This window comes from Echinops telfairi, unplaced genomic scaffold, assembly GCF_000313985.2.
Source record: "Echinops telfairi isolate 266 unplaced genomic scaffold, ASM31398v2 ScPeMD7_1;HRSCAF=3_0, whole genome shotgun sequence".
NCBI classification, from domain to species: Eukaryota; Metazoa; Chordata; class Mammalia; order Afrosoricida; family Tenrecidae; genus Echinops; species Echinops telfairi.
Window position 1 is genome coordinate 14,728,067 of NW_022103896.1, and position 20,839 is coordinate 14,748,905.

Consider the following 20,839-nt stretch of genomic DNA (forward strand, 5'->3'; position numbering starts at 1 on the left):
CAGGCAAAGGAACAGTGGTGCGGAGGGTGCAGGGCTGGGCGGTGCTTCATTCGGTTGTGCATATGCTCACACTGGATCACAACCAACTCGATGGCACCTATCAGCAACCTCCACCTCCACACAATCCCTGTTCACAGCCGAATGGTGCTTTCAAGTTTCTAGTTTGCACCCACAGCAATATTTTGGAATTCTCTCTACGAGTTGGGGAGCAAGGCAAATCAGATGTTGGGTCAGCACTTGGTGCTTGTCCTTATCTGTCGGAAACAGGGTTTCACCAAGGAGCCAGCTTATATGCCAAATAGCTTGTGTTGGCTTAAACATCATCCCCTCCTGCCCCCCTCAGGAAAGTCGGATTCCTATCAAAGCATCTTAGGAAATTAAAAAACCACTTACTTTGCAGACAACCAAATGCCCTAATAAGGAAGCCGGGTGGCCTGGTGGCATAGGCATCAGATTGCTAACCGGAAGGTTGGCAGTTCAAACCCACCAGCTGCTCAATGGGACAAAGAGGAGGCTGTCTGCCTCTGTAAGGATTTACAGCCTTGGAAATCCTATAGAGCAGTGGTTCTCAACGTTCCTAATACTGCGATCCTTGAATACAGTTCCTCATGTGGTGGTGGTGACCCCCCCAACCATAAAATTATTTTCGTTGCTACTTCATAACTGTAATTTTGCTACTGTTATGAATCAGGCAACTCCTGTGAAAGGGTCATTCGACCCCCAAAGGGGTCACGACTCACAGGTTAAAAACCGCTGCTATAGAGGTTATTATGAGTTGGGCCTGGCTTGCTGGCAGGGGGTTGGGGAATGGGATAATATCCCCTGAATTCCATGATCATGTCTTCAAAATCCACCCTGCTGGCTGACATTACGTCACGGAGCTGTGGTGCCCCAGGTGAGCCGTGGCTGTCCGTGGACTGGCAGTAATGCCAGGATGTAGTCATTCTCGGTTGTGCGCTTTGATGTTGGCCTCCTGTTTTTGCGCGATGTCAGTTTTCCACCTAAGGACCTAGCCTTTCCCAGGGAACATGCAGATAAGAGCTGCATACACTGACGGTCCCCTCCGGCCATCTCCACACACAGCGTGAAGTCGACAGAGCCCAGTGCAGATCGTCAACGCTTTATTTCAAATTACAGAACACTTAAAAAATAAATGCTATAATACTCTTGTTTTGCTGGGAAACGTGGAGAAAGTTGCTGGCGGTCCTCAAGGGCTGGGAGGCATGAAGCTGTGGCAGGAGGGCAGGGCGGGGGGCAGCGGCTGGTGCACAGGCCGTCCTATTCCACGCGCCGGCTTCTCCTCTTGTGGTGGCTCTCTATGGCCCTGCGGAGCGCCTCGTCCTGGACCAGGTCTGACATCCTCACGTCCGTGTGGCTGCAGCCGATCTTAGGGCAACTGCGAGGAAGGAAGACACAGCAGGTCAGCCAGCTGGATGGCAACACAGCAGGCTGAGTGTTTACGCGGGGAGGGGTGCATGGAGAGGTGGTCTGGGGGCACAAAGGTTAAGTGCTCCACCTCGGACGGAAAGGTTGGCAGCCGGAAGCCTCCCTGGTGGAGAAGCCCCGGAGGCCTGCTCCCATACAATCGACAGCCCAGGAGTGCCAGGGGGGCAGTTCCATGCTACCGCCCAGGGGTCCCGAAGAGTAAAAAATGCATTTGAAGGCACCTAATCCATCATGCTTACGTGGTGGGCATTCCATACCCCCGTCGACCCACAGTAGAAAGATGAGCCTTTCTGCTCCCATACAGCATCACAGTCGTGGACACCCCACAGGGATAGTTCTTCCCATGAGTCTAATGAAGTGCTTCTTTTTCAATGTGATTGGAGTGAAAGTTGACAGGCTGATGGGTTTCCACTGGACAACTCAGGCCATTCTGTTTCCCCACACAGGTTGCAGTCCCCTTGACGCAACAGCCCTGTCCCCCTCTTCCTCCCCGTTCCCTACACCCTCCTTTCCTGCCTCTGAGCTGGCTTTGACTCCAGGCCAATGCTGCCCAGGCTGAGGCTGAGTGGAGTGAGGGCGCTACCTCCCTGGACCTGCCTGTGGGGCTGAAGGTTGAGCCAGGTGGGGCGAGTTCTGTGCCAGGCCCGAAGGGTGATTCAGGGCCACAGTCAGGGGGCTGAAAAGGTGGATGTCTTACTTCACTGGCCCTCAAGTCCTGACTTGAGCCAGGGGCTGGGGACACAACCAACTGTCCTCTGAGAGACCAGCTGGATCCGGGCTGCACCCGGCATTGTCCCAGGGTGCTATGAAGACATGGGGAGAGAAGGGGCGAGCTATGAAATGAGTCCAGGGGGAGACTTTTCTAATGTGCGTGCATGTGGGGTCGGGGCAGAGATGGTGGCTCTTCCATGCTTGAGCAGAGGCCTGAGGGGTGGGGAGGAGCGAGGTGGTGTGTGTGGCCCAGGCTGGGAGCCCCTGGGTGTTTAATGGGCTTGGCCACTGACCAGGAAGGAGCTGGTCTGAGCCCCTCAGAAGAAAGGCCTGCTGATGTACAAGGTCACTGTGGTTCAGGGCTGACCTGATAGCACCTAAAAACTAACCCACCACCCCCACCACCACCAGGGCTTCCTGGAGGTGAGGCTGATGGAGGAGCAAGGGAGGACCCTGCTTCTCAGCACACAGCAAATAAACAAGCGGCCATTTCCCCACGGAACACACGAGAAGGGGCCTCAATGGCACGACACTGAGTCCCAGCCTGTGGAGAAACAGCGCTCTGATTAGACGTCGGTGCACCAATCCCCACAGCCCCCAGGTGAGCAGGTGAGGTGCGGCAACCTCCACTCCGGGCAAGACTCAGTCCTGCAGGCCTTGGGGAAGAGGCCGGTCTAGAAGCCAGGTCACGGGCAGGACAGAGCGTTCTGCTGCGGCTGGGGCCAGCTCGGCACAGGCACTCTAGATCTCATGGGCCCCAGAGGCTTTGGGGAACCAGGGCCCCATCGGCATCAGCTCAAAAGGGCAAGATTCTGAGTCTTATGAGCTCCTGAATCTGGGTCCCAAGGATTCCCAAGGACCAATCCACAAGCTCTGGAAAGGTTGATGGACAGACCTCAGGCAAGCTGAGTGGGATGGACTCTCATCCTACCTACTGCAGAGAGCGACCTGTGCGACACCCTCGGAGTCTCAAGTGATGGGACTCTCTAGGCAGCAAGGGATGGATCCTGGTGGCGGCGTGTTTACGGCGTTGGGCTGTGGAACTCGCAAGGCCCGTAGTTCTAAACTGCCAACTGCTCAGCAGGAGAAAGCTGGGGCTTTCTACTCCTGTAAACAGCCCCAGTCCCAGAATCTCACAGGGGCGTTCTACCCTGCCATAGAGGGTCTCCATGAGTTAGCATGGCGCCGATGGCAGTGAGAGGCAGGGAACTACACCCCAAAAGCACCTACCGCCTCCACCTTACGGTCCCCAAGGCAATTGCTTTAGCGCTTGGTAGTCCAAGCCTCTCTAGGGACGCCCCACCACTTCCTCAACCTCAAAGTCTGGGAACCATCGCTAGTAAACCTCCGTATTCACCCAGATGAAGAAACTGAGGCTCCGGGAGTCTCTCTGGCTCAGAGACGGGGTGCTCCTGTTCCACAGTTATAGGTGTCAGTTATGGGGGTCAGTCCACGGGCTCGGTACAGGCTGAGCCTGCCCCTCAGCACACAGGGACAGAAAAGGCTGCCGCACAGTGGGTGTGTGCTCTCCGAGGGAAAGCGCGGGTCAGCTTCCTTGGGAAGACAGTCAACAGCTTTGTGGAGAGCTGTCTCAGGCCCCATCGTGAGGCCTGCGCTCAGCGAGGGCAGGAATCCCGCACTTTCATTTGGACCCCAGCCAGGGCAGCAGGGGCCGCTGGGGCCCGAAGCAGGCACAGTCAGTCACCCCGTGCCCAGTAACACTATGTCCTCGACTCCAGGCTGACACACAGCACTGGAACAATCCAGGAGGAAGGACTGAGATTCTCAGATGAGATGTGTCACAGGCATTTTTAAACAAAGGGAATCCAGAACAGCTAGTCACCCTAACATGCATCATGGGAAAGAACACTGCTTGGGCTTACTCAGGAGTCTCTGGGGGAGCAGTTCTGAAGCGCATTTGAAGAAGCCCTTAACGAACCTCTCTCCCAATGCCCCTCGGGTCAGGACCCTGCCCACCACACCCTGTGCTCACCCCTACACTCCACTCTTCTTTGTCTCCCCCCTCCTCCGAGTCTCAGACTGCTTCCCTGGGGGTTTCCTCCTGGGGCCCCTCTGTAATCTGTAATTAAGCTGCTTCTGGGGATTCCATTGCAGGCCTTGGTGACGTGTCCCCAGGGGCAGGGCCCCAGGGCCTGGCTGAGCTCAGAGTCAGTAGGCAGCGGTGGGGATAGGGGAGGCGGGGCAATCCCGGCCATACTTGTGCCTGTGACGGCAGGTGAGTGGGCTTGACCCCTCTGCAGGGATCACCTCAAAGTCCACATCTCTGGTGAGGGTTCAAAACCCCACGCTTTGTCTCCTGGCCATGCCCAGATGGTGGTCTTGCTGGGACGATGTCATGCTTCGCGTGAGCCAGACCAAGTAAGCCCCTTAGAGTCCTTCCTGCACGTCTGCTCGCTGATGGCTGTCTCTCAGCCACACGCAGGGACAGTCCAGTCACACGCAGGTCCTCCTCCTCCCCACACAGGCTCCGGTGCCTCCACAGCCACGCCACATGCCTCCTCAGCCTCAGATTCCCATTGCTGTCCAGGCCATCATTACTGACCACCGAACCTACTGCGGAAGCACCTGTATTTCTACAACCAAGTCTCTACTGCGGAAACATCCAAATTGACCTTTTTAGCCCTCTCCTCACAGCACTGTCAAGAGGGAGCAATTGCCTCAAGTCCAGGTGGATTCCCCTGGTCCCCTCAAAGCCCTGCCAGGTTCTCCCTCATCTATAGAACACCGGTGATGTCGATGACGGTGGTGGAACATACCAGTACTGCTGGGCACCATGCATGCTTTACCCAGGCTATATTCAAACTTCAATCACACCAATGAGACAGGTGGATTATCAACGGATGGGGGACACCAATGAAATCCAAACGACTCCCCACCCATGGCACTCAGGGGCCCCTAGAGGGAATTGTGCAGGAGCCCTGATAGCACCGTGGTTTAAGCGTTGGGCTGCTAACCATAAGGCGGGCAGTTCAAACCCACTAGCTGCTCCGTGGGAGAGAGAGAAACTGTCTGCTCCCATAAAGAAATCCTCGGGGGCAGTGCTACTCCGCCTTCCAGGGCCACTATGAGTCAGAGGTGACCAGGCCTTGTAGAAATGCTGCTTTTTCTGAAATCCAAATCGTTTTTCCCATTGGGCTAAGAATTCCTCTAATTCAGCTCAGGGAACCAGCCGAGTTCCAGACTGAACGCAGCATGAGAAGTAGCAGCAAAAAGACAACGAAAACCAAACTCCTTTAGATGAAAAATCTCCACCGTGCACCCAAATGGCATGCACGACCGAAAAAGGCCAAGTGTCCTAGAACGTCAGCGCACGTCACCAAGAAGACACATCGAGTTGGGACGCCTGCTCTGAGAGTAGCTCTCCTGCCACTCCTTCCTGGACAAGTGGGGAGCAACGTGTGTGGGCTCAGGGCTGGCCCCGTCAATCCTGACTCTAGAAAAACAGACACTGGAAGAACGAGGCACAGTTGAACAGGACTCTGGGAAACCTGTCTTAGCCATTATAGTCAGAGGTTCAAGTTTTGATGAGAAGGGAACGAAAACAGAACAAATGTAGTAGAGAAGAAGACGGCTTCGATATTCAGAAACTAAGCATGATATACTCTCAGGGCCATGTTGTCAGGGGAGACCAGTCGTGGAGAAGGGCATCGTGCTGGGTCAAGGAGAGGGGCAGCGAAAAGAGGAAGACCCTGGATGAGATGGACTGACACCGTGGCTGCAGCCGTGGACTCGCGCGCATACAACAGTCGTGAGGAGGATGCAGGACCGGGCAGTACTTCACTCTGCTGTGCAGAAGGTCGCTGCGGGTCGGAACCGACCCAATGGTGCCCAACAACAGCAGCAGCAGCAGCAGGGGGAAGATGGCCTCACAGCCACGAGTCAGAACCATCACCTGGCAGCGGGTTTACAATGGCATGCTCGCGAGTGAAGAGTAACATCTCAACTCCATGTAGGTACAAATGTACTCAGACAACAGTCTCAGTTTTGCAACTATTAGGTCCTTCTTCCAGAATAAATACTGCCACCGACCTACTTAATGACCATCAAGATATCTAGGGTCTCAAACAGCCTATCTCTAGGGCCACACTTCAATGAGGAGTGGTGGGAATTCCAGCCCCAGGGTCTGGACCAGCAACTTGTGGGTGATGGAGAAGCAAACTTCACATCAAAGGGACCGTTATCAGGAGCATACTGAACACTGGTCACACCTGCAATTCCATTCCTGTGACAAATCTGTGATAAGAACGTAAGAAATGCAAACCGAGTCAGGTAGTCAGCTCAGCCAACTCAGGATTCTATGTGTGACATGACAGGCAGCGGTTCTCAACCTGTGGGTCATGCCCCCTTTGGTGGTCGAATGGCTCTTTCACTAAGGTTGCCCGATTCACAACTGTAGCAAAATTACAGTTATGAAGTAGCAGCGAAAATAATTTTATGGTGGGGGGGGGGCAGGTCACCACAACATGAGGAACTGTATGAAAGGGCCACGGCTTTAGGAAGGTTGAGAACCAGTGGCTTACAGGAAACATACTCTGTACTTGTGAGTGTGTGTATAACATATATGTGTGTATACCAAAAACCAAATGAAATGCACTGCCACTGAGTCAATGCTGACTCATAGCCACCCTATAGGACAGGGTAGACCTGCCCTTGTGAGTTCCCGAGACTGTAACTCTTTACAGGAGCTGAAAGCCCCTCTAGGAGTGATTGGTGGTTTCAAACTGTTGACGTGAGGTTAACAGCACAATGCGTAACACATACACACACACACAACTTTAAAAAGTACATGGAAAATGGAACTAAAAAACAATGAAAAATTTCCATGAATTTTCTTGAGCCCCCATGTATGTGTGCGTACACCCACACATATACATAATGCACACACACACACACACACAAACACACACAGGGCTCTAAAAGTTCATAGACATTTGTCATTGTCTTTCAATTCCATGTTCCATGCACTTTTAAACAACCTGTGGGGTGGGTGTGTGTATAAAAGAAAAATGCCCCAAACATATCCAGTTTTAGAGAAATCGCCTCTCATTAATTTTCCATGAATTGATTTAACCTGCGGGGAGGTTACTGAAGTAGTGGAAGTTACGGTGTTGGCAAGGAACACTGAGTGGACCACGGACTGCGCTGCCTTCGCAGGAGCTCAGCTACAATGCTCTTGAGAAGCGAAGACGGGACGGTGGGCTCGGTCTTCCATATGTGGGGCCAGCCCATGGAGAGAGACATCACCCTTGGTAAAGCAGAGGGGCAGTGAAAAAGAGGAAGGGATGGATTGGCACTGTGGCTGTGGCAATGGGCTCAAACGAAGCACCACTTGTGAGGATGGTGCAGACAGGGCAGGATTTGGCTCGGATGTGCACGGGGGCGCTATGAACCATGGCATTCTTAACAGCCCCTAACAACCACCACCTTACAGGTGTGAACACTTTCCCTTATAAATCTTGACCCTCCAGACCAGTGGTTCTCAACCTTCCTCATGCTGCGACCCTTTCAGAAGTTCCTCATGTTGTGGTGATCCCCCAACCATAAAATTGTTTTCACTGCTACTTAAAAACTGTGATTTTGCTACTGTTATGAATCGGGCGACCCCTGTGAAAGGGTCGTTTGACTCCCAAAGGGGTCAGGACCCCCAGGTTGAGCACCGCGGCTCCAGACCCTCGTGGTCGTGGTGGAGTCTGAACCTGTGGACTTAATGATATCTACACCACACATATTGTGTCTTGTAGGTGTGGGAATGGGGTGGGGGGAGCTTCAAAAAGTTTTGGGGGAAAAAACCCAAATTCTCTTTTGAAGCCAGTGTTCCACGAATGATTGAAGCCCTCTCCTACATGGAAAGCGGGGGAGGAAGAAAGATCCTGAAATCCCTGTTCTTCTTTCTGCTCCTCAGACTATTTCTCAGTAGGCATGTACTCATGAGGATTCCTGCTAGCTAGTGATGGAGGCTCAGCCCGCCTCTTTTTTTCCCCGTATTAGAAAGTGGTGAAACAGATGGCTTCTTCCTGGACAGATTACTAATTCTTTCCTCATATTGTTTCGACAGAAAGTCCATTTCCATGCTTATGCCATTCAGGAGGTGAATGTGACTTAGGGGAGACGCCTGAGTGCTCTTTCCTCTGGCAGTAACTCACCCCTCCTGGCACCCGCCCCCACTAGGGTAGCCCCCCCCATAGGAGGTCCCCCCCAGGGTAGCCCCATCCCCCCCCACCCACCAGGCCTTCTTGTTCCTCCGGTGCTTGGACTCCACGATGCGGACAATGGCCTCCTCTTCATAGGTGTGGCCGCAGACTTTGTTTCTCACCGGCTTCTTCATCTCCAACTGTGATTAAGGAGAGATTAGGCTTTCAGGAAGGATAATGATCAACTTCCAGTCATTTCCCCAAGCCACTCCTTTTCTGGAGCATCCCCCGCCTACTCCCGGGCTTTCCAGGTTTCGCTCGCCACTCCCACGGCTTGAGACCACTGAGAGGGCAGGGGACCCTTAGGGAAACCAGCCACGTCCACATCCCTTGGCCTGTGGGCACCTGGTGGACTAAGACGTTTCTAGCCCACGAATCTTCCATGGACACTCATCAGCCCTCCTTACTTCCAAACCGAGATCAAATCAAAAGCCCATGGGAAGGCTTTTGCTTCTAGGAAGTGATCCCTTTCTACCCCATGGCACCCCCCCAGAACGCCCCCCACCCCACCCCCGCCTCCAGGAAGGAGGAGGAAGTGGTACCTGTGTGATAGGGCAGATGAAGTTGGTCAGGCTTTGGGTGACAATCATATCTTCGTCAACTCCTTCTGTCCCGTCCACCTCTCTGTCTGCTTGAAGGCCATCTAGAGGGAAAAAGGAAAGGGAAGTCGTTAAGCCCCTCTGATCCAAAGTGACCCCAAAGACGGAAAGGAATACTCTGAAGGGAGAGCAGCGGTTTCCCAGGGCGGAACCCTAGCTGCTCTGCGGGAGAAAGGTGTGGCAGTCTGCACAGCCCAGGAGGCCTAGAGCAGCCCCGCTCTATCCCGCATGATGGCACGTGGGTGGATATGGATTCTTCTCATGCTCAAGGTACCCCGAGGGCTACACATGGGTCTCCCCAGTTCCGATAAGGAAGCTGAGGCTTAGGGGAATAAAAGAACAATGTCAAAGTTATCGAGAATTGGGTCTCAGGGACGTCCTAAAGCCAGTACGCATGTGTGACTTTGCCCAAAGTGAGAGGCTTTGGGAATCTCGCTCACTTCCAGTGGTATGATCCTGGGCTGGCAAGGCGGCCCCCTTTGAAGTCTCCTGGATAGCTCTGTTGTACAGCTGAGGAGAGAGGAAGAGGGTACAAGCTCAGCACAGGGCTATAAGGACTGTTAGGTAGTCCAGGAGTTCTTAGACCTTCTGCTCTGAGAAGCCTCTTCCTCGTTTAGATACTAGTAAGGACCCAGCTTATCTTATTGTATGTGTTGCTGTGGAGCTGGCAGCTGTAGCCCTGGCCTTTCACATGCCAGCAGGATCACCCGTTGTGTATGGGTTTCATGGGGCTTCCAGACTGACTAGGCAGAAGGAGCTGGTGGTCTCTGATACCTTATGAGTATCTGTTTGATAGAGTTTGATAGAGTACTGGAAGATGAACCCCTCGGGCTGGGGGGCACTGTGGACATTATGGCTGCAACATGGGCTCATAGTAATGCTTGTGAGGGTGCTGTAGGACTGGGCAGGTTTCCTTCTGCTGGACACACGGGGTTGCTAGGAACTGGGAAAGACTGGGCCACATCTAACTAGAAAATTATATAGCAGTATTTGTCGTGTTAGAAATTGAAATTAAGGCATTATAAAATATGTACTTAGTAATTCACTTAAAAGGACAACCACAAACTTATTATGTTAATATAAATAACACTACAAAATGAAAAGCAAATTTATTTTATTACATAAGACTTTATATACTATCATGGAGTCAAACATCAAATAGCCTGTGGAAATAGCCATCGAGAAATCAAAGGATCCATTGCATTGGACAAATCTGCTGCAAAAGACCTTTCTTTAAAGTGTTAACAAGCAACGAAATAGCCTTGGGGCCTAACATAGACCCGACCCCCGCCGAGATGTTTTCAGTGGCCTCATCAGGCAAGAATGAAGCTTGACAATGAATAAGGAAGACAGGTGTATTCGAATTACAGTGTTGCCAAGAATCTGGACTACACCTTGGACTGCTGGCAGAGTGAACAGCTCTGTGTCGAAGAAGCGCAGCCAGAAGGCTCCTTAGAAGTGGAGCTGGTGACACTTTGTCTCGAGCATTTTAGACATGTCCACAGGATGGAGAAGGACATCCTGATTGGTAAAGTAGAGGGGCAGCGGAGAGGAAGACCCTCACCACGATGGACTGACGCAGGGGCTGCAACCACGGACTCAACTAGAATAGCCATGGTGAGGGTGGCAGGGAGAGGCGGGGCTTCATTCTACTGTACAGAATTGGTTGGATGGTATTCAACAACAACAACAACAACAACAGATTTTCCTAAACAAAACAGAATACAACCGCAGCGAGAAGACTGGCACCGTTTACGTATTTGCAGATGTCCTTGCAGTGGGGGCTGCATGGGGGACAACTGGATTTCGATGTCTGTATGTGCATGCCATCTGTCGAGTTGCCACCGTGCCGCAGAGCCTCTGGAAAATGCACTCATGACAAGAGTGTGCGGACAAGTGAGGGAAGTCTTGGCCTTATTAGGAAGCCACTTTGGCTCTTAAGAGTGCCCTCGGTGTGCCCGGCCCACGGTTGAGAACGGCTGGTGAGTCAATGGGCAGCAGCACTGACTGGGCAGTCCCTGTCCTGTTCATTCCACCTCACCTGCCCCCAGGGAAGGAAGAAGCCTGTCAGCCTTCTGAAGGGGAGCATGAGAGTGAGCATTTCAAACGACAGCTATTCTATCTTGCACCCAGATCAAAGACCTACAGCTTTCTAGAAGCAAGTGGTGATGGCGCGGCCCTGCCTTCCGCCTTTCTCGCCCTTATTCGCGTCTCCCTCCCTGTTGCCATAAAGGCATCATCGTAAGAACTCACCGCCACTGACTCATCGTGACCCTCGCTGGTGTTTCCAAGGCTGTCAATCTTTATGTGACCAGAGCGCCTCAGCTTCCTCCCTCAGGCGGAGCGGCTGACTTTGCCTTAGCAGCTCAGTGCCTCACCCACAGCACCACCAGGGCTCCAGAAAGATAATGGAGACATTGCTTTGAATCTGTGAGGGGGGAATGCTTGCCTAGTTCCCCCAGCTTTTCATATTCTGCAGTTCTGCAGAACAGGCAGCTTTGGGTCCCTCCCTGGCCCGATGGAGTTCTATCTGAAAACGTGCAACCGGGGGCAGGAAAAGGACGGCTGGTAGCACAGGGGGTTAAGCGTTGGACTGCTAACAGCGTGGGTGGTGGTTCAAATCCACTAGAAGCTGTACAATCGTAAAAGCCCACAGGGCAGGTCTACTCTACCCCATGGGGTAGCTCTGAGTCGGGATCAACTGGACGGCAGGGGTGGTGGCGTCGGTGGGGAGAACATGGGGACAGCGGAGGCCCCACAGCTCTTGTTCAAGGTCATGCAGTGAAGCAATGGCTGGAACCAGATGTTCAGCCTCTACCCTCATCTTTCTTTTTTTTTTTGGGGGGGGGCTCACGTTTCCCTTTGAACAGATAATGCTATTTGTATGCCAACATGTTATGCTTTCTTAGGGAAATGCCCCCAAAGCCAGCTATTGATTTCTTGACCAAGGCCAGAAAGAAGACCCCAGACCCTGGTCTGCCCAAGCAGGACAGCAGGCATCCAGGGGTCTATCAGTTACGTTTGCCATCTTGAAACCGCATCACTGACGACAAAACGAGGCGACAACAGAACGCCGGGAGGGCTCCAGAATGCAACGCGCGCCCCCTTCCTCGACTGGCCGGCTCCAAGAGTTACCAAACAGGGAAGCGGCCACGTTCGCTCGCTGGCTCAGGGCGTCTGTTGGAGGAGTGGGCAGCGAGGCTTCTGGGAGAATGGCCCTCCTCAGACCCACGGACAGGCTCTTGGGGACTTGGTGTGCGTGAAGCAGGAGTCGGCTGCTCCCCGTCTGTGAAGGACTCCCTGGCCCTGCATAGCGCAGCCTCCGGAGGCTGGGCCCTGTGAGGAGGAAGGCCAGCGTAGAGAGGCCTGGGGAGGTCCCTGGAGCTTACCGGTAGCTTCCCTGGTCAAGGCCACCCCGGTCCCCATCCTCACTGAGGGCTTACCATTATCCCTAAAGAGTATCTTTCTGTAAATTCCTAGGTTTACACTAGACACCCAGGGGGTGACTATACATGTAATTTTTTTAAATTGTAACAAATCATCTTATTGGGGCCTCTTCCAGCTCTTATCACAATGCATACATCCGTGGTATCAGGCACGTTTGTACACATGTTGCCGTCATCCTTTTCAAAACATTTTCTTTCTACTTGAGCCCTTGGTATCAGCTCTTTTTCCCCCTCCCTCATGAACCCTTGATACATTATAAAATATTATTCTTTTTGACTGTACATATTATGCTGTGGAATTCACCCGAGAAATCTGCTAGGTGAATCAGCAGAGTTCAGCCCACGTAGAAGACAGTGAGTGGGTTTGGCTTGTGCTTTCTATTTTTGAATCTCAAAAAGGTAGAGGAAGCAGGCAGTCCCAGCCCCAGTGCAATGGCACACACCAGGGCAGGTGAAACGGGGAACTGACTCACAGATGGTAGGTGGCCCCCGCGCCAGCGGTCACTGGAGGAGACCAAAGTGAGGCCGGCGAGAGTGCCCGCGTGGGTAACAGCCAGGGGCTGGCTTCCACAGGGGAGGTTCTCGTGGGTAACAGCCAGGGGCTGGCTTCCACAGGGGAGGTTCTCGATGGCAAGCCCCTTTTCTCACCTGCCCTCTCTATTAAAGAAAGTGAGGGCTGTGCTAGCGGAAGGTTGCACCTGGGCCACACTGATGTGGACGGTCCAAAGGCATTTTCTGATGAACTTGGAAAACGGAAGACAGAGACAAACCGAACCCGAAGCAAATTCCACTCCACTGGCTGGGAACACAGAACTGGGAAGCCTGAGCGTATTGATGCCGAGTCTCTCAACTGGATGAGGAGACTGGGATCCAGAGCCATCGTAGGTTCAAACCCAAGACCATTGATGCACGTAGTAATTTAGTAAATAAACAATTTAGTAAAAAAAAAGTAATTTAGTGAGTAAGTGGCTCTATTGGTTCTGCTTTCAAAAATATGTCATTTGAAAGGAATATGCACGGTTCTAGATTACTAGCTCTTTAACAGTGATAGCATCAGGTTTACTGAACATGATGTACTGTTTCACTCTAGTCTCCAGAAATGCCTGTGAAAAACTGTTGCGATGGCTGTGAGACCCCACCGACTCTTTTCCAGACTGAGCGTAACAGAAGGAAGCCCTGCCCGGTCCTGTGCCGACTGTTGCTATGTTTGAGCCCACGGTTGCAGCCACTGTGCCAATCTGGCCCCCTGAGGGTCTTCCTCTGTCGCAGTGGCCCTCTATTTTACTGAGCATGATGTCCTTCTCTAGGAACTGGTCCTTCTAATACCATGTCCACGGTACGTGAGACGTAGTATTGCCACCCTTCCTGTAGGAAGTATTCTGGCTGTGCTTCTTCCAAGACAGTCGTTTGTTCTTCTGGCAGTCTAGAGAACCTTCAGTGTTATTTGCCCACTTCATGCAGCAACTCTTCTTCTGTCTTAGTCATGGTCCAGCTTTCACATGCGTCTGAGGCGACTGGGCCAAACCATGGCTCGAGCCAGGTGCACTGCAGTCCCCCAAGGAACAACTTAGCTCTCGAACGTTTTAGAGAAGTCTTTTGAAGGAGATTCGCCCTATGCAATATACTGCTTGATTTTGAAAAATTAACATATTGCTATTCTCCTTGTAAACACAAGCACACCTAAGTAAGCTCCCTCAATATTTTGAAGGCACACGTAGCAATTATCACACTTGTAAGAATGAAGTGATTAGATTAAGTTTGTTTACTCTTTATGAAAGAGATCACAGACATTTTCCTAATTGGAAAGACAAAATCAAGAAAACCCATCATACAATCTCCTGCACACTCATGGAAGGATGCTGCAGAAGTAAATGCCAGTGTACCCTTCCTACCAGACAGCAGGGCTCGTGGCGCTCTGTGCTGGGCTGAGGTGGGCAAGCTTGGGCAGGGACAAACCAGTCCCCTGAGTTATATACTGGGATATGAGGTATATAACTGTGTATATAAAATGTGATAATTTTTCTGATGAAAAATGAATGCCAAGATAAGGAAGGAGAAATGAAAGCCCTTGAAGGAGAACTGAACTGAGCAGTCAAGAGTTTTCAAAAGCCAACGGGCATGCTGGAGGGGTGGGGTGGGGTGGGAGTGCAGCTACTGCCTGGGTGCCGAGAGCTGATCTCCACGGTCAGCCAGTTGCCGGCTGTTGGGGAAGAGCTGCGGAGTAATTCCTTGGTCTCACTCCATGGAGACAGCAGCTCCTTGGCTGCTCAAGCCCAGATCTGGCTATCCTCTGGCCACAATTCCTCACATCCAGTCCATCAGAGGGTTCTGCTGACTAGGCCTAAGCCACGGTCCAGATCCCTCCCTTCTCTGGTTCTCTACTGTATCTCAGTCCAAACCGCTGCAGCCTCGGTACCCCTGCTGTGACAAGGGCATGTCCCTCCCATGCATGCTTCCTACAGTGGCCTACATAGTCCTCTGCGAGCTTGTCCCCGCCAACCTCTGAGCAATCTCTCTCACCCACCACAATTGAGTCACACTGGCTTTCCCCCTCCCCCTTTCTGTTTTTGGAACATGCCAAGCTCGTCATCTTTGAGTCTTTATCCTAAATGGTCAGGACTGTCCTCCCCCCTGATCTTTGCTTGTCCTTCTCCGTCTTGTTATTTAAAAATGTCATCTTTTCCTTAATGTCCCAAGCTAAAGAGGACACCAGGCATTCTCTCGTCACATGATTCTGCTTAGCACACATCCATAAATGCCAGTTGTCTCTCTCCTTCTCGGCACCCCTCCATTCCAGAGAAAAGCCAGGGCCTCGGCTGTCCAGTTCACGCACATTTCCTGGCATCTAAAACAGTGCTCAGCACAGAGTTCGTGGTAGGTGTTCAATAAGCTTTTGACTTGTAAAGTGTTTCCTCCAACAAGGCAGGAGTGGGCACATTTTTCACGAGGTATACTTACCATGTTTAACAGATGCAGCGACACACACACGCCCACTCACACACCGGTGATTTTATAGGTTTGAGGCAGATATCAGAGAGAACCTCCCCCTAGCGTGGGGGGCGGCCTTACCCTCCGATAGCACATCAAAAGCAGGAAGCAAGTCTAAGTTTTACAATTATAGTAGGCCATGCAATAATTACAAGGGAGGCTCTAGACATGGGCTTGTGGTCAGAGAAGACATTTGGTCCTTGGCCACACACAGTCTGTGTATTAGTCACTTGTCTGTCTTCAGGCATCTGAAATTTGGCTCCCAGCTGGACAGTTTTATGCCAGCCAGGCAGAAAAGTTGTGTTCTTTCAATGAAGACGGGAATGTTTTCCTGAGAGCACTTCCCCTCCCCGCCCTGGATATTTAACAGCATATGAAGAAAGTACTTTACATATGCTGGCCACCTGCTACAGTGTTGGTTGTGACTGCCTGGATGATCTGCCTTGCTCTATGTTAGGATGGCATATTCGAGAGGCTGAACTGGTGCATGGAATATTTCAGCAGCATCCTCATGTGCAAAAGGACATTGACTTCAGGGTTAGAATTCTATGGCTATAGTGTGTGCAAAGGTGCCAGTGCCAACTCCTGACTTCTTCTACCCAGTGACTTGCAGCTGGGATGACTGATGGCCCTACCTGTGGGTTCAGGGACATCTTAGACCCTAAGCAAATGAAAGAAGGACATCAACAGGCTCCATCCCTGTAGGGCAGGCTGGGAACTACGAGCTATGGATGAGCTAGGTTTGGTGTCCACTCTTTGGGGCTGTTGGCTATCCAGTTTTGTTTCTCAGTTTCTTCCTCGTGGTCTTCCCTGGATGCCAGCTATTTGATTAGGCCTAGTTCCCATTTCTCATCTGGACGGGGCTGAATCCTAGTATTCATTAGCTGCCTGGAGCTGGCTAAGCCTCTGCAGTGTGTGAGCAGCTGAATTAAGACACTGTAGATTATGCCCAGAGAGGGCCTACAGAATTAAAGATTCCCTAGATGGTACGGCATTCGCAGGTTGGCCCAATTCAACAGGCTGATCTTAAACAACAATAACAATACTCAATACAGATTGAACTAATACATCAAAGCAGTCAGAACAATGGCTGGGGCATAAAAGGATCCACCGAGTGTTATCATATAATATGCATACTGATGTATATTCAATTATATAAATGTATAGAGCTCTATACATTGCTCTAGGAGCCCTGATGATGTTGTGGGTTACACGTGTTTGACTGCTAACTGTAAGGTCAGCTCCTAGGAAGAAAGAGGAGGCTTTTCAGTGCTGTCAAGAGTTACAGTCTTGGAAACCCCATCCTGCAGTATTGGATCATTATACATTAGAAAGGACCCAATGGCAGGGGGTTTGAAATAAACTGCTGTGCTGTACATAGGTTGCTGTGAGCAGGAATTGACTTGTTGGCCCCGAGAAACAACAGAAATGGTTACTGTCACTATTACTTGGACTACTACGATGTGCCAAGCACTGTGCTTGGCATTGGTCAGAACAATCCTTACTTTCAGGGTGTTCATCCACGGACGACAGATATGTGCACTGCAGCATGGTCTTCTGCGGGCTATGCATGTACAGAGTACTAAACGAAGAAACCCACAGGGTGGAAAAGGGCTGGTCGCTACCAGGAGCTGATGGTTGACCTGTGTCAATGAGAAGAACCTCTCAACCTCCCTCTTCTAAGGCAACCTTGCTAAATGCCCTGGACAGGTGGCATCTCAAGAGTGGCCACCTCAGGTCAGTATTCCAATCAATGTTTCTCCTTCTCTTCTTCTCCATAAGAATAATCTGCCCCTTATCTCAGATTCTATTGACTTGGGAAAGCCATCCCTATCCTATCCAATTGCTGCAGTCAAGCCCCCTTTGAAACCATATACTATTGACTATGTGGAACTGACTCTTTCAGCATAAATTGGCTCCTATTCATTTGTTACATGGGGTTGGATCTTTTATTCCAAGTAGATTGAAATCGACCCGAGGACAAGCACTGTGTATTCAAGGCAACTCCATTCAACTTGCATCATCTACTGAACACCTGCTCTGTGCCAAATGTGGGGTGTGGCTACAAAGAGGACAGAGGGCAGGTCTGGGAGGAGAGACAGAATGAAGGACTTACAGCCTGTGTGATGGACAAAGTAACAGACGGAGAGGTTTCAAAAAGTGCGTGGGAAAATTCCATTATTGTTCAATTCCTTTTTTTCTGCAAATGGTTTGAAGCCTCCATGGAGGAGTTTTGTACACGACAAAGAAGTAGCCTAGGGGTTCTCTGTGGGGTTGGGGGTGTGGAGTAAAGTGACCCTCACAGAAGGGAAGCTGGTTCATGCCAGTTCAGCAGAATTGATGCCTCATTTTTGTTGAGTTGGGGGAACCGGTTGTTCAAGTGGCCCTTGTCATCCGGGTTCTCTCTAAGGTGGGCGCTGGGCAGCTGCCCAATGTGGGAATCACACATTTACACTCCTCATTCTTTTTCCCTGCTCATCTTCACAACAGCGTATTCTAAGCACCCGAAGCAATATTCATTCTGTCCACAGGTATAAAAAACTAGACAGAAATATGCTTCTAATAAAATTATTGAGTATTGCAAACAAGGATGCCAATTAAGAAGAAATATGGAAATACCTTAAATAAATTTTATTGTTTTGGGGTTTTTTGGGCCTGGTATCATTTAATGTTTCTTCCTTATAATCTAGTTTTGTGTACCTCTTTTACGTTATTATGAAAGTTGTATGAAAATAATAAACTACCTTTTACTATATCATTTTAAAAATACATACAATAGTCATCAGGGTCGAGAACTGGTTGTTAATTATGTGAACCCCACCATGCAGAAGGTGGGGCTCTCTGGGGAGGCGCAAAGGGAAAAGGGAAGGGCGCTCGGGCATGAGGGTCATGGCAGCATTAGGAACATGGGCGCTGGAAACAGACTGCCTTGTTTGACTCCTGCTTCCATCCTGACATTAGCTGAGTGCTCTTGGGCAAGTTACCTCTCTTTGCTTCAATCTCCTCCATTGTCAAATGAAGCTAAACATAGATGTACTTCATAGCAGCATGAGGGCTAAATGAGTTCTAGTCGGAAAAGCTCTTAGAGCAGTTGCCTACCAAATGGCAAATGATTAATAAACCTGGGTTATTGCTTGGGACTCCTACAGAGCTAGCACATAGTGGGTACCTGACATATATGTGGTTGTTAGGTGCAGATGGGTCATTTCTGAATGAAACACTGCCTCGTCCTGTACCATCCTCCCAATTGTTATGTTTCGAACCCACTGTTGTAGTAGTCACTGTGTCCGTTCATCTTGCTGAAGGGCTTCCTCTCTCTCTTTTTATTTGCTTATCCTCTACCAAACAGGTGTCCCTTTCCAGGTACAGGCCCCTCGTGGTAACATGTACAAGGTACATGAGACAAAGTCCCATCATCCTTGTTTTAAGGAGCATGTTAGCTGTACTTCTTCCAAGAAAGATGTGTTTGTTCTTCCGGCAGTCCATGGTAGTTTCAATATTCCTCACCAACACCATAATGCAATGCACCGGTCCTTCCATGCTCTTCCTTATTCATGGACCAGCGTTCTCGTGCTTACAGTGTGACAGAAAACATCATGGCTTGGTCAGGAGCCCTTTAGTCCTCAAAGTGATGTCTTTGCTCATGAACACTTTAGAGTGGCAGCAGGTCTCCCTCATGCAACATGTCATTTGATTTCCTGACAGCTGTTCCACGAGTGCAGATTGTGGATCCCAGAAACACCAAATCCTCCACAGCTTCAGCCATGCTTGCTGGGATGCCGCCTACTGGGCTAGGGGCGAGGATTTGAGTTCTCTTGACATTGAGCTGTCATCCGTAGTGTTGGCTGCAGTCCTTGGTCTTCATCAGTACGTGCTTCAAGCCCTCTGCTTCAATAAGCAAGAGAGGTCATGTGCATATATATCTATGTACATACAGATAGACATAGGAAATCTGTGTACCAAACGTGTATGTTCAATTAAATCCAGATGCTGTATGGAGAAACGGCTCTGAGATTTTCCATGCCCTGTGTGCAGTGTGTCTGAATGCGCCCACAGAACTCGCTGACACTGCACCATCATTATAAGAGAAGGGTACCAAGCCAAAGCAGGGAATCTGAGGGCCACATTTTACATCAGCGGTTCTTAACCTGTGGGTCACGACCCCTTTGGGGGTCGAATGACTCTTTCACAGGGGTTGCCCTGTTCATAACAGTAACAAAATTACAGTGATGAAGTAGCAACGGAAATAATTTAATGGTTGTGGGGGGGTGACAACGTGAGGAACTGTATTCAAGGGTCGCGGCATGAGGAAGGTTGAGAAGCACTGCTCTACATAGTTGTCCTGGGCAATTGACTAGAAGGTCACTCTGAAGGAAAACGAATAACCACTGCTGAGAAGGTCGCCAGCACTTAAGTACTGAGCACCACCAATGGCTAAAAGAAGCAAAAATCAGAAAGTGAGCAATCCCATTTGAACTCTTCTTATGTTTGTTTTGTTTTAACTATTTTACTTTAGAAGGCTGAAAATACTGCCCATCCAGGTAACCAAGGCAGGGCATCCAACAATACCCAAACCGTTTGTTTCCATCTCTAAGTCTCGACTAGGTCTCCTTTCTCCTGATTCTCATGGCTGCTGCTGCTGCTGCGATTCACGTATGGAGTGTTTCCTACTTAGATTGTTGTCAAATGTCCTTGATCTCGGCTTCGGTCTCTCCCCAGCCCACTCTCTGTGCTCTGGCTGGTCACCTTTCTAAAGCCCCGGGCCTGCCATAACAAACTGCCATGAATCGATAAGACCTATAAAACAGAAGTTTATTGTCACACGGCTTTGGACTAGCCGAACAACCAGCTTGCCGACTGAATCAGGTGGCCTGGGTAAGCGCTTGGCTGGTAACTCCAAGGTGTCATCAGCTGTTGCGAGGGAGGAGGATGTGGCAGTGCACCTCCAGGAAGCCTTGGCAATCCCAAACCAAACACAATGCCACTGAGTCCACTGTGGCTCATACCGACCCCGTATAGGTTTTCTCATGGCCGCTCTGGGTCGGAAGTGACTCAACGGCACCTGACAGCAACAGCAGGGTTTCCGAGGACATAAAACTTTACAGGAGCAAAGGTGCCTCATTTTCCTCCCATGGAGGGGCTAACGGGTTTGAACTACTGATCTTGCAGTTTGTAATCCAATTCTGTAAAGTCTTAATGGCCTTGGAAACCCCGGGGAGCAGGTCTACTCTGTCCTATAAAGTTGCTATGGGTCAGAACTGACTTGCCAGCAATAGCCTTGGTTTGGGATTGAGTCTGAGTTTGGGGTGTCCGCAGGGACAGGTAGGTACTCTCTGAAGACTCCAGGGAAAAGTCCTTTCTTTTGTTTTTTAAATCATTTTATTAGGGGCTCATACAACTCTTATCACAATCCATACACACATCAATTGTGTAAAGC

General features: G+C 50.6%; 1 protein-coding gene across 1 annotated transcript in view; it reads right to left on the reverse strand.

The window, feature by feature from the left end:
- Positions 1-1,104: 1,104 nt before the first annotated feature.
- NSMCE2 (NSE2 (MMS21) homolog, SMC5-SMC6 complex SUMO ligase) overlaps positions 1,105-20,839 on the reverse strand; it is a 285,756-nt gene continuing 266,021 nt past the window's right edge. Inside the window, exons 5-7 of the mRNA XM_004697653.2 lie at positions 8,912-9,012; positions 8,403-8,509; positions 1,105-1,396 (exon numbers count right to left, since the gene is read on the reverse strand). Coding sequence (XP_004697710.1) covers positions 1,279-1,396; positions 8,403-8,509; positions 8,912-9,012 — 326 coding nt within the window. The 3' untranslated portion in view covers positions 1,105-1,278. The remainder of the gene's footprint in view (positions 1,397-8,402; positions 8,510-8,911; positions 9,013-20,839) is intronic.